This window comes from Gopherus evgoodei, chromosome 3, assembly GCF_007399415.2.
Source record: "Gopherus evgoodei ecotype Sinaloan lineage chromosome 3, rGopEvg1_v1.p, whole genome shotgun sequence".
Taxonomy (NCBI): Eukaryota; Metazoa; Chordata; order Testudines; family Testudinidae; genus Gopherus; species Gopherus evgoodei.
The window spans coordinates 114,562,586-114,577,213 of record NC_044324.1 but is presented as its reverse complement, the minus strand read 5'-3'; the positions used below and the strand labels follow the sequence as shown (position 1 = coordinate 114,577,213).

Here is a 14,628-nt window from a genome sequence, read left to right as displayed (position 1 = left end):
ATGTCTTCAAGCTTTGTTGCAACATATAAAAGCTTGCCTCACCCCTGTATGAGACTGTATTTGGCAGGCATCTGGAAAATTCTAGGAATTGTGCCTTCGACATTCGATAGAACTGTTCATGAAGTGAGGTTATACTAGCCTGCACGCCTCTCTGAAGATACTCTGAATGATTGTGCTGACAAGAGAGATCAGTAGGATCACACCCAGGAGAAAAGCATTTGCCCCCACACCCCTGCCAAAGGCATCAATGTCATTACTGAAGGCAGTCATCTTGCACTGACTGACTAGACAGGTACGGCCACATTCAGCAAAGCAAAAAAACCAACCATATTCAAGCCAAATGATGCAGTATGTTCTTCTGTCCCAAAGTGAGTTTAATCATAGAGACTCTCCCTGAAGGAATGGCAAAAATATTTTGGCTGTCACTAATGACAACTGACCAGATTAATCTCTGGTGTAATTTGTACAGCTTCTAAAGCATTGTACAAGAGATAAATATGGCCTAAACTATTTGTATAATATAAAAAGGGAGGGTGCAGAGATATTCTCTCCCAGGAGAAATTAACGCATGTTGGCAGACTTTGTGGAATGGAGCAATCTGTTGTGGTTTTTTTGTGTTTTCGTTCTCTTGCTTGGTTGGTTGTTTCCACTTCTTGATCAGGAAAAAAAAATCTTCTACCATAACGTTTGGGTCATAAAAGGGCTCCATCTTGTCTTTCAAATACCTCCTTGAGCATAAGGAAATTTAAGGGCAATACTGCTGAGGGGGTTACAGAGGGGCAACCTCACTGTATCCAACCTTTGATGCTTCAAAACAGATTCCTGACACATGACCTTGGGGAGATGAGGTATTAATGCTCAGACTGTATTTCCCAATAGTTGGGACCAATTATGTGGTCAAAAGGTCTGAATTGACATTCCATGACTAGAAGACAGAAGCTTGTGGAAGGCACTGGCTTATATTGACTGCCGCCCTTCTGTTCAAGCCTCCTGATGTTGAGAATGCATGGCCAAAGCAAAATGACTGGCAAATGAGGAATACAGCATCAGTTATGAGCAAAATCCCTTCAAGGAATACCATGGCTGGCCTCCCCTTCTTCAAGAGGGCTTCCATATGCTAGTAAATTAGTCCAATAAGTGCTCTCATTTGTCCTGCTAAATTTTTATTTTTAGCACTGGTAGGAGCCAATTTGATAGAATTACTAGTAAGTGGATGAAGGATGCATGCCTTAGATGTAATATGTTTAGATTTTAGTAAGATATTGAAATAGCAACTCACAAAATCTTAATTCAAATTGGTTTGTGGACTGAAAACAATGTGCAGGACCTTAAACTCAAGTCCTGTACACACCAGGAAATTGCACTGCTGCTCAAAGTAGAATTCTGAAACAGTATGAAAACAATGTTGTTGGAGCTATTTTACTATTTAAACTATTTTCATTTCCTGTCCAAGGAGACTTAGTATAGAAGAAAATTGTCTGTGATTATGTTCTAATTCCTAGTGTAGGCATAGATAATGATAAACATTGGTCTATCTAATTTAGGCAGGAGTAAGAGATTACGGAAATAAGCAGATGCCAAGGAGGATAAAGACATAATACAAATGGGCCCTGACAATGGCCCACACAAGCGTGGCTTGAATCTACCTTGGCCCCTCTCTTCTTACCCCACAGCCTTTCCTACATCAAACGTAGATCAGTCAGAAGGGAGACTCTCTCCCAGTGTGCACTATAGAGGATGGTGTATAACCATTTGCAGATATTGGAAAGGTATAATCACCAAAGCTTATTTTGTGAGATATAGGAAGGTATAATTTGGAGTAATGGGATAAAATAGAGAGAGGGAATAATTAAGATGCTTATCAGGAAAAACTTGTGATGCTGAATGTTTGTGGAAGTAGTTGTAGAGGTCCCATCTCTTGGGATATCTAGAACAAGACTGAATGAAATACTAACAAAAATATGTAAGAGATCAGGAGACAGACTGGATGATGTAACAAGTCCTATCCATCTTTAATGTCCATGATTCTGGTTGCTGGCTTTCTCTGGATTATTTTATAGACAAAGCTCTCTTCATAGGTGTGCACCATCATGAGATACTCATATACATCACCCATTGTGTGCAGGTAGGGCAACCCCCATTGTGGGCTATGCACCCCATACACATAACCAACTACAAGAATAATTTTTTTTAAATCACACAGCCAAAATATTGGAAAGCTTTAAAAGGCAAAATAAAAATACAGAGGTACAAGCAAAGAGAGCCAGGCTTAACTGTAACTGGTCTGATGTATGTCTGATGTCCTCAAAGGTATAGCTGATACCTACAAAAAATTGACAACTGACCAGCAGTTGGTATTCTGATACCATTGGTTATCTTGCTGACCTGCACTGTCTCATTTTTTCTTGTGCTCCCCCTGTCGGTTGTACCACCCTATTGTCTCATGTGATATACTCAGATGAAAAACTAATTGAGTTTTTGCACAGTGCCTAGCACGATGGGGCCCTGGTCCATGATTGGAGTTCTTAAGTGCCACTGTAATATGATAATAACTAATAATTAACATAATAATTAATGATCCCCCACTAACTTTTTTTGATGCAAAAGGATAACAGGAAAGCATGAAATCGATGATTCTGCCAGAGGGAAGACTGGTATCTTCACAACAGCTTTGTGTGTGTATTTTCATATCAGCTTTCTCCTATCACAGCTGGACCTATGTTGCATGCCCAAAGCAGTGTTTATACAACTATTCAGCATTTCACTGTGACGCTATTACCTATTGGTTCACTGAAGTAAAAACAAAACAGAAAATCAAAAGCCCCTTGCGTTCCTTATTTCTCTTTCTTTTCCTCTACTCCCAAAAGCCTGGAGAAGCCCCAAGTCCTTACATTGTATTTTTGAATTCTAATAGTTATGCTAGCTCCAGGATTGTATAATTTGCTTTTATTGTTTAAAAATTTTGTCTTGTTTTAACTTACCTGTACTTCTGAGTCAGGAGATTCTAACATCAGGATGAGGACAGGGAGGGCTCCTTCCCTGCACAGGACTTGCTGGATCCGTTCTGCGAAGTAGGAAAGAGGGCAAATTTTAGTGTGTGGAAGGATCAAGGATCACCCCCCTCCCCAGCATACAATCAAATGGATGCACCATTGTGAAGGCTTTCTGAGAAAAAGGGACCATTGGGCAGTGCTGAGTGATTGAGGTTCATCCAAACGTACCCCAATGAGAGTAACTTGCAATTAACACTTCAAGTAAGAAAAAGTCTGTATGGGAGCAGAACAGCAGTGCAAAATCATTTTAGCTATAATGACCTGAAAGCCACCTGAGCAGGCTTTTCCTTTTTAGTTAAAGATTAAAATTGCTAGAAGTGCTAAGCAAAGATCAGACCCACTAGTATAAGCCATTTCTGTCTATTTCATATAAAACATCTTTTTAAACAATAAACTGAAAATGTGCAATTGTAACAGTCAACAGGCAAAGTTTTCACCCTCCCCCAGTACCTTCTCTAAAAGGGACAGATCAGCCACAGCAGCAGTATCTTGGTGCATGGGATTGACCTCTGACATAATGTTTTCCATTGTTTTTGTTTTAGAACTAATGAATAGTAATGCTGCCTTTTAACATAGAAGGACAAATCAAGCTCCCACTGAAGTTCATGGGAATAGAAGGAGACTGGGAAGGAGACTGGACCCATGGGAAGGAGACTCTGGAAAAATTCCACCATGATTTCAACAGCTTCCACCCCACCATCAACCTCAGCCTGGACCAATCTACACGGGAGGTCCACTTTCTTGACACCACGGTGCAAATAAGTGATGGTCACATTAACACCACCCTATATCGAAAACCCACCGACCGCTATGCCTACCTTCATGCCTCCAGCTTCCATCCCGGGCACATCACACGATCCATTATCTACAGCCAAGCACTGAGGTACAACCGCATCTGCTCTAACCCCTCAGACAGAGACCAACACCTACAAAATCTCCACCAAGCATTCTCAAAACTACAATACCCGCACGAGGAAATAAGGAAACAGATCAACAGAGCCAGACGTGTACCCAGAAGCCTCCTACTGCAAGACAAACCCAAGAGAGCAACCAACAGGACTCCACTGGCCATCACATACAGCCCCCAGCTAAAACCCCTCCAACGCATCATCAAGGATCTACAACCCATCCTGGACAATGATCCCACACTTTCACAGGCCTTGGGTGGCAGGCCAATCCTTGCCCACAGACAACCTGCCAACCTGAAACATATTCTCACCAGTAACTGCACAACACCATAATAACTCTTGCTCAGGAACCAATCCATGCAACAACCCTCGATGCCAACTCTGCCCACATATCTACACCAGCGACACCATCACAGGACCTAACCAGATCAGCCACACCATCACTGGTTCATTCACCTGCACATCCACCAATGTAATATACGCCATCATATGCCTGCAATGCCCCTCTGCTATGTACATCGGCCAAACTGGACAGTCTCTACGGAAAAGGATAAATGGACACAAATCAGACATTAGGAATGGCAATATACAAAAACCTGTAGGAGAGCACTTCAACCTCCCTGGCCACACTATAGCAGACCTTAGGTGGCCATCCTGCAGCAAAAAAACTTCAGGACCAGACTTCAAAGAGAAACTGCTGAGCTTCAGTTCATCTGCAAATTTGACACCATCAGCTCAGGATTGAACAAAGACTGTGAATGGCTTGCCAATTACAGAACCAGTTTCTCCTCTCTTGGTTTTCACACCTCAACTGCTAGAACAGGGCCTCATCCTCCCTGATTGAACTGACCTCGTTATCTCTAGCTTGCTTGCTAGCACACATATATATACCTGCCCCTGGATATTTCCATTACATGCATCTGAGGAAGTGAGTATTCACCCACGAAAGCTCATGCTCCAAAACGTCTGTTAGTCTATAAGGTGCCACAGGATTCTTTGCTGCTTTTACTGATCCAGACTAACACGGCTACCCTCTGATACTTGACACTACTGTTAAGTAATCTTCCATTTTAAGAGATTACCCCGAAGTACACCAAAGTGTCCTGAGTACAGTTCTCCTTTTACCAGAATGGTCACTTCTTTTAAGCAACTGATTTTTGTCAGTTTCCTGAGTGGTGACTTAATAGTTTGCACTCAAGTTCAACTGTGTTGATAATCAAGCCCTTGCTAATTACAAACTATTAACAAGTGGCTCTGTATAAGATGCCAGAGGCCAAGCTTTTTGAATGTAGAGACTCAGCCAAGGTCGTCATCATGAATGCCATTTATCAAGAAAATGACATATGTTTTCAGGATTCCACAGTTATCCCATCTTATCCCTCATAAAATTAGGCTGTTTCTAGTTACAGGGCAGTTGCTTTTGGCAATTTGTAGATACATCATTAACCTGAAAGTACCTGATCGTGTGAGATTGAGAATAGCTCCAACTGCATTTTGTTGGACTCTAGGATCATAGGAGTTGGCAAGTGCCAGCAAGGGTATAACTCCCGCTGAGCCGATGGCCTCTCAGTTGGACTCTGGGGAAAACATACAATGAGAGAGAGATAAGAGTGTCTTTTCAGCACAAGTCTGTCTCATCTTACGCTGGGGTTACATTCCGCGGTCAGCGCGTAAAGTGAAAACTGCGTATAGTCAAAATGACATTGAGTGTAATGGCGGGGGGAATCGCCCACACTACAGGAACAGTATTTAAATTGTTATTTTTCTCTTTTTTTGTTTTTGTTTTTGCTGACTGAGTAAAGCTGAATTCACGCATGTTAAATGCGCGTAAGATGCGACAGACCTGTATGTCTTCACATTAATCTAAAAAACTGTGAAAAGGAAGTCTAAAACTGACTTTATTTGGGATTTTTATCTGAATGTTTACTATTTGTCAAAGTCCCTTAGTATCCTCTGAGTGAATCCCATGAGCTCAAAAAGCGAGACACTAACTGCAGAATTTTAAATGTCTCAAATTTACCTTACAAACCTGATGTACTCTAACAAGGTATTTATGATCTTGTAAGTATTATATTAGCAAACAAACCTTTATTTTGTTTGTAGGTAGGATTTCATTAATTTAGCAGGATAAATACAGTAAACCAAATTCTGTTTTTGGATTATCTGTGCCACCCCAATGCTTAAGGTTAAGATTTTGTCATGGTTATTTTTATTAAAAGTCACAGACAGGTCATGGGCAATAAACAAAAATCCATGGAAACCTGCAACCCCTCTGTGACTTTTACTAAAAATAATGGGTGGAAGGGCTGACGGGATAGAAGCTCAAGGGAGGGGGAATGAGAGCCCGAGCCTTGCTGCTGGGGAGACGGGGGGATCCAGCACCTGCCACCCCTGGGGACTCGGAGCTCCAGGGTCTTTCAGCACCTGCAGGGACTTCCAGGTCTCCCACTGCCCGCAGCAGCAGACGGCTCTGGGGCCCTGCCACTTGCAGAGGCTTGGAGCTGCAGGGCTGGGAGCTGTGGGGGGCCCTGCTGCCTGTGGCAGCTGACAGCTCCAGCCCTACCACCTCGGGTCTGAGGTAGAAAATGTCACGGAGGTCTCTGGAAGTCACAGAATCCATGACTTCTGTGACATAAACTTATCCTTACCAATGATGTATAAGGTCGTGAGAACAGAATTTAGCCCCATCAGTGGAATTAAGTAAGGTGACCCTGTTTCACAGCACTTATAATTAGCAGTCTGGAGGCTTTAAAAAAGGATTGTACAATATTTAGGTCCTTGGATGAAAAGCACTATAAAAGTTTGAGAGACAAAGTAGGTGACATAATATCTTTTATTGGACCAACTTCTGCTGGTGAAAGACAAAAGCTTTTGAGCATCACAGAGCTCTTCTTCAGGTCTGTGGAGCTCAAAGTCGTGTCTTTTTCACCAACAGAAGTTGGTCCAATAAAAGATATTATGTCACCTATTTTGTGTCTCTCATATCCTGGGACCAACATGGCTACAACACTATAAAAGCGTGAGGCGTTTATTATTAATTTATAAAAATTCTACTTTGATGGCTATGTCTTTTGGCATATTTAATCACTTCATATTCATTTTGGGCCTCAACTCAGTCTTGAGAGAATAATAGCTCTCCTTTGCTGTGATGCCTATAAAAAACTTGATAAGTTAGGCCATTGTTGTGCTGAGACTATTGCCTATCATACTGAACAATGTTTTTCCATTGTTACTTGTACTCCCTCCATCAGTCTATATACATCTGTTGTCTCTTGTCTTGTACTTAGATTGTATACTCATTGGGATAAGGCAGCTTTTTATTCTGTGTTTGTACAGAAACAAGCACATTGGACCTTGTGATTTTGAAAAACATTCATTATTGTTCTTACTCACCTCCCAGCGAAGTTGTTGGGAATTTCAGTGGGAGCAGAGAGAGGCCAATATTGAATGCTTTTGAAAATAGCACTCAATGTTTCTTTTGATTTTCAGAATATTTTGTACAAGAACAAAACTAAGGCCAAATCTTGCACTCTTCACTCAGGCTAAATGCCCATTGAAATCCATTGGAGTTTTGTTTGAGTAAGGTCTGCAGGATCTGGCTGGTTCAAAGTGGCTAATATGGGAAATGAGGCTAGGAACTCTCTAGTATGGATGTGTAGTTCCTTAAAGGTGAGGACAGCTCTTTATGTTCCATTTCAACCAAAGGCTTAAAAGGCCAAAAATATTCTCATTGCTTTTACAGTGTGATGTGCATATATGCTTTTTCTGCACTTCAATCAGCAGAAGCAAAAATCCCTTCCTGTAGTTTTATATGATGGTGTCATAACTTTAGTCCCACATCTGGACCTTAGCGTCCAAAATATGGGGGTTAGCATGAAAACCTCCAAGCTTAGTTACCAGCTTGGACCTGGTACTTGCTGCCACCACCCAAAAAATTAGAGTGTTTTGGGGCACTCTGGTCCCCCTGAAAAACCTTCCCTGGGGACCCCAAGACCCAAATCCCTTGAGTCTCACAACAAAGGGAAATAATCCTTTTTCCCTTCCCCCCCTCCAGGTGCTCCTGGAGAGATACACAGACACAAGCTCTGTGAATCCAAACAGAGTGACTCCCCCTCTCCGTTCCCGGTCCTGGAAACAAAAAGGACTTTCCTATTCCCCCAGAGGGAATGCAAAATCAGGCTAGCCAATTCAACACACACCGATCTCCCCTGATTTCTTCCTCCCACCAATTCCCTGGTGAGTATAGACTCAATTTCCCTGAAGTAAAGAAAAACTCCAACAGGTCTTAAAAGAAAGCTTTATAAAAAAAGAAAGAAAAATACATACAAATGTTCTCTCTGTATTAAGGTGACACAACACAGGGTCGATTGCTTAAAAGAATATTGAATAAACAGCCTTATTCAAAAAGAATACAAATCAAAGCACTCCAGCACTTATATTCATGCAAATACCAAAGAAAAGAAACCATATAACTTACTATCTGATCTCTTTGTCCTTACACTTAGAAACAGAAGATTAGAAAACAGAGCTACTTCTCCAAAGCTCAGAGAAAGCAGGCAGCCAGAAAACAAAGACCCCAGACACAAAATTCCCTCCACCCAAAGTTGAAAAAATCCGGTTTCCTGATTGGTCCTCTGGTCAGGTGCTTCAGGTGAAAGAGACATTAACCCTTAGCTATCTGTTTATGACACGCCCCCCAAATTGCAGACAGTGGGGAAGCTCACTGGCGGCGATTTCCTTCTAGAACTTGAAAATAAACAGATTAATACAACACATGCACCTTTACATATACCCCTAAGTATATAACTAACAGACTTTTACATTTTAAGAACACTTTTTAACTACTGGATTCTGGGAAACTCTCACGGGAGAGTGCATCAGCTACTTTGTTAGAAGCTCCTGTGATGTGTTGAATTTCAAAATCAAAATCTTGGAGAGCTAAACTCCAACGAAGAAGTTTCTTGTTGTTCCCCTTGGCAGTATGAAGCCACTTTAGTGCAGCATGGTCAGTTTGTAGTTTGAACCGCCGTCCCCAAACATATGGGCGTAGCTTTTCCAGGGCGTACACAATGGCATAGCATTCCTTTTCACTGACTGACCAGTGACTTTCCCTCTCAGACAGTTTCTTGCTGAGAAACACGACAGGATGGAAGTTGTGATTTGTTGCTTCCTGCATGAGCACTGCTCCTATACCACGCTCAGATGCATCCGTGGTTACTAGGAATGGCTTGTCAAAGTCCGGGGCCCTGAGCACAGGGTCAGACATGAGCATCGCCTTAAGCTGGGCAAAGGCCTTTTGACACTCATCAGTCCACTTAACGGCATTTGGCTGGGTCTTTTTGGTCAGGTCGGTCAATGGGGCAGCGATTTGGCTGTAGTGTGGTACAAATCGCCGGTAGTATCCGGCCAAGCCTAAGAAGGATTGGACCTGTTTCTTTGACCTTGGGACAGGCCACTTTTGGATAGCATCCACTTTGGCCTGTAGGGGGTTTATGGTTCCTCGATCCACCCGGTGCCCCAGGTAAGTCACTCTGTTTTGGCCTATTTGACACTTTTTGGCCTTAACAGTTAGTCCTGCCTGCCTGATGTGCTCAAAGACCTTTTCCAGGTGTAGTAGGTGTTCGGGCCAGGAGTCTGAAAAAATGGCCACATCATCGAGGTAGGCAACTGCAAATTCTCCCAGTCCAGCTAGTAGACCATCTACCAGCCTCTGGAAGGTGGCGGATGCATTTTGAAGGCCGAAAGGAAGGACATTGAATTCATACACCCCCGCATGGGTGACGAATGCTGACCTCTCCTTGGCAGGTTCATCTAGCAGTACTTGCCAGTACCCCTTGGTTAAGTCTATTGTAGAGATGAACTGGGCACGTCCCAACTTCTCCAATAGCTCATCGGTGCGTGGCATTGGATAGTTGTCCGGACGAGTTACCGCATTTAGCTTACGGTAGTCCACGCAAAAGCGTATTTCCCCATCTGGTTTGGGTACCAGAACCACTGGAGATGCCCATGCACTGGTAGATGAGCGGATTATACCCATCTGTAGCATGTTCTGGATCTCCCGTTCTATAGCAGCTTGGGCATGAGGAGACACCCGGTAGGGTGGGGTTCTGATTGGGTGAGCATTACCTGTATCAATGGAGTGGTATGCCCATTTAGTCCGTCCTGGGGTGGCTGAGAACAATGGGGCGAAGCTAGTGCACAGCTCCTTGATTTGTCGCCGCTGCAGACGTTCCAGGGTGGTTGAGAGGTTCACCTCTTCCACGCCACCGTCTTTTTTCCCGTCGTAGTAGACACCGTCAGGCCACTCAGCCTCATCTCCCTGGACTGTAAACTGACAAACCTGTAAGTCTCTGGAATAGAAAGGCTTGAGAGAATTAACATGGTACACTTTAGGCTTTAGTGAGGAATTGGGAAATGCTATGAGGTAGTTTACAGTTCCCAGGTGCTCTTGGACCGTGAATGGCCCTTCCCATGATGCTTCCATCTTATGGGCCTGTTGCGCCTTCAAGACCATAACCTGGTCTCCTACCTTGAAGGAACGTTCTCTGGCATGTCTGTCATACCAGGCCTTTTGCTCTTCTTGAGCATGCTTTAGGTTCTCTCTAGCAAGGGCTAAAGAGTGTTGGAGGGTGCTTTGTAGTTTGCTTACAAAGTCCAGAATGTTAGTTCCTGGAGAAGGCGTAAACCCCTCCCATTGCTGCTTCACCAACTGTAATGGCCCCTTAACCTCGTGACCATACACAAGTTCAAATGGTGAAAACCCTAAACTGGGATGTGGTACAGCCCTGTAGGCAAACAGCAACTGCTGCAACACTAGGTCCCAATTATTGGAGAATTCGTTGATGAATTTTCGTATCATGGCCCCCAAAGTTCCATTGAACCTTTCCACCAGGCCATTGGTTTGATGGTGGTACGGGGTGGCAACCAAGTGATTCACCCCATGAGTTTCCCACAGTTTTTCCATGGTCCCTGCCAGGAAATTAGACCCTGAATCTGTAAGGATGTCGGAGGGCCAACCTACCCTGGCAAAGATGTCTGTTAGGGCCAGGCACACAGTGTTAGCCCTGGTGTTGCCTAGAGTTACTGCTTCTGGCCATCGGGTAGCAAAGTCCACTAAAGTCAGTACGTACTGCTTTCCTCTGGGCGTCTTTTTTGGGAAAGGGCCCAGAATATCCACAGCTACTCGCTGAAATGGGACCTCAATTATGGGGAGTGGCTGGAGAGGGGCCTTGACCTGGTCTTGAGGCTTACCCACTCTTTGGCATACCTCACAAGACCGGACATACTTGGCAACATCCTTGCCCATCCCCTCCCAGTGGAAGGACTTCCCCAACCGGTCCTTGGTTCTGTTCACCCCAGCATGGCCACTGGGATGATCATGGGCTAAGCTTAAGAGCTTCCCCCGGTACTTAGTTGGAACCACCAACTGTTTTTGCGGCTGCCATTCTTCCCGGTGTCCACCAGAAAGAATTTCCTTGTATAAAAGTCCTTGGTCTATAACAAACCGGGATCGATTAGAAGAGCTGAGAGGCGGTGGGGTGCTCTGTGCCGCCGCCCACGCTTTCTGAAGGCTGTCATCTGCTTCCTGCTCAGCCTGGAACTGTTCCCTTGAGGCTGGGGTCACCAGTTCTTCCTCAGACTGTGGACTTGGGCTTGGTCCCTCTGGAAGCGATGTAGGTGATGGGGTTGTTTCCATTGCTGGTGAACCGCTCTCCGCTGGTGCACCTGAGGGTATTTCAGGCTCTGGCTGAGCCTTTTGGGTATGTCTGTCTTTTGCTTCTGCCAGTTCTGGCTTGCTGGCGCCCTCTGGCGTTGAGTTTGAAGATGTGGTTGCACTTGCTGGTGCTGGTTGCTGTTCCAGTTCCGGGCCTGGGACTGGAGATGCTGTGGCTGTTTCAGTGGTAGGCATGGAATCCGGGTCCACTACCTCTGTCTGGGTCTCTGGTAACACAGACGGGGCCTCTGTGGACGGCTCAGGAACAGGAATGGGTCTGGAAGCTTGCCTGGTTTGGCTACGTGTAACCATTCCCACTCTCTTGGCCCGCCTCACCTGGTTGGCCAAGTCTTCCCCCAGTAGCATGGGGATAGGATAATTGTCATAGACGGCAAAAGTCCACATTCCTGACCAGCCTTTGTACTGGACAGGCAGTTGAGCTGTAGGCAAGTCTACAGCTTGTGACATGAAGGGGTAAATTGTAACTTTGGCCTTTGGGTTGATGAATTTGGGGTCAACGAAGGATTGGTGGATAGCTGACACTTGTGCCCCCGTGTCTCTCCACGCAGTAACCTTCTTTCCGCCCACTCTCAAATTTTCCCTTCGCTCCAAGGGTATTTGAGAGGCATCCGGGCCTGGGGATCTTTGGTGTGATGGTGGTGTAATGAATTGCACTCGCATGGTGTTCTTGGGACAGTTGGCCTTGATATGTCCCAGTTCATTACACTTAAAGCATCTTCCATCTGATGGGTCACTGGGCCGAGGTGAGTTACTGGAGACTGGTGAGGTGGAAGGGTAGGGTGTCTGTGGCTTTACTTGGGTGGTATGTGGGGTCTTTGGCTGTCCTCGGTTGTAGGGTTTATGGTCTGTGTGCCCCCTGTGGTAATCGTTCCCCTTGACAGTAGCTTTCTTGCTTTCTGCCAGTTCCATCCATTTGGCTCCAATCTCCCCCGCCTCAGCGAGATCTTTGGGTTTTGCATCTTGTATGTACCGTGTGATGTCTTCAGGAACACCATCCAAGAACTGCTCCATTTGTATGAAGAGGTTCAGTTCTTCCAAGGTTTGAATGTTGTTTCCTGTTATCCAGGCCTCAAAGTTTTTTGCAATGTAGTAGGCGTGTTTGGGAAATGACACCTCTGGTTTCCACTTTTGGGTTCTGAAGCGCCGACGGGCATGATCTGGGGTTATCCCCATCCTGTATCTGGCCTTGGTTTGAAAAAGTTTATAGTCATTCATTTGCTGCTTAGGCATTTCAGCTGCCACCTCTGCTAAAGGTCCACTGAGTTGTGGCCTTAATTCTACCATGTACTGGTCTTCGGGGATGCTGTACCCAAGACAGGCTCTTTCAAAATTTTCCAAGAAGGCCTCGGTGTCATCACCTGCCTTGTAGGTGGGAAATTTCCTGTGCTGTGGAGCAATAGTTGGCGCCGGGTTGTTAGGGTTGGCTGGCACATGCAGCCCAGCTTTTGCCAACTCCAGTTCATGTTTTCTCTGTTTTTCCTTCTCTTCATTCTCTTTTTGTTGTTTTTCCATTTCTCGGAGGTGGGCCGCCTCTTCTTCTTCTTGCTTCCTTCTGTGGGCCAACTCTTCTTCTTCTAGTTTTCTTTTGTAGGCTGCCTGTTCTCTTTGGTAGGCTGCCTCTCTCTCTCTCTCTCTTATTTCCATCTCTGTTTGTTTTATTTCCAGTTGTCGCCTGTGTTCAGCTTCTCTGAATTGGTCTTCGGCCTCAATCTTTGCCTTGGTAGACATGGTTCCTGTTTTCTTGTGTTGGGGTGCCCTCCGGTGTTTCTCTTCTGAACTGCAGGCTCTCTGTTGCCTCCTGAAGTCTGCCTAGCAACAGTGCCTTTAGCTAATCTTCAATGTTAAGTAAACCTGAAAAACCACTTTATTTGCATTTATATAGTGCTGGTATGACTCTCAATGGGAGTGCTATTGTGTGACAAAAGACTCGTGATAGCACCTTAACGACTTCTTGCTTAACATGCAAGCCACAAACTGCCAGAGAGAGCAGAGAAAAAAATTTTTTTCTCTGGTTCCCTTTTAAAACCAAACTGTTTCTCTCTGCTAAAAAGCCCTTAGCAGAGAAAAGAAAAATATAATCTTCCTACTGGCTTCTGGATTCTGTCTAGATCCCACCCGCTGCTACACCATATCATAACCTTAGTCCCAGATCTGGACCTTAGCATCCAAAATATGGGGGTTAGCATGAAAACCTCCAAGCTTAGTCACCAGCTTGGACCTGGTACCTGCTGCCACCACCCAAAAATTTAGAGTGTTTTGGGGCACTCTGGTCCCACTGAAAAACCTTCCCTGGGGACCCCAAGACCCAAATCCCTTGAGTCTCACAACAAAGGGAAATAATCCTTTTTCCCTTCCCCCCCCCCCAGTTGCTCCTGGAGAGATACACAGACACAAGCTCTGTGAATCCAAACAGAGTGACTCCCCCTCTCCGTTCCCGGTCCTGGAAACAAAAAGGACTTTCCTATTCCCCCAGAGGGAGTGCAAAATCAGGCTAGCCAATTCAACACACACCGATCTCCCCTGATTTCTTCCTCCCACCAATTCCCTGGTGAGTATAGACTCAATTTCCCTGAAGTAAAGAAAAACTCCAACAGGTCTTAAAAGAAAGCTTTATAAAAAAAGAAAGAAAAATACATACAAATGTTCTCTCTGTATTAAGGTGACACAACACAGGGTCGATTGCTTAAAAGAATATTGAATAAACAGCCTTATTCAAAAAGAATACAAATCAAAGCACTCCAGCACTTATATTCATGCAAATACCAAAGAAAAGAAACCATATAACTTACTATCTGATCTCTTTGTCCTTACACTTAGAAACAGAAGATTAGAAAACAGAGCTACTTCTCCAAAGCTCAGAGAAAGCAGGCAGCCAGAAAACAAAGACCCCAGACACAAAATTCCCTCCACCCAAAGTTGAAGAAATCCGGTT

At 44.5% G+C, this 14,628-nt stretch overlaps 1 protein-coding gene across 1 annotated transcript in view; it reads right to left on the bottom strand.

Annotated features, from left to right (window-relative positions):
- The window catches only part of LOC115647534 (vacuolar protein 8-like), a 62,689-nt gene that overhangs the window by 35,058 nt on the left and 13,003 nt on the right, over window positions 1-14,628 (bottom strand). Inside the window, 2 exon segments of the mRNA XM_030554253.1 lie at window positions 2,982-3,064; window positions 5,419-5,538. Coding sequence (XP_030410113.1) covers window positions 2,982-3,064; window positions 5,419-5,538 — 203 coding nt within the window.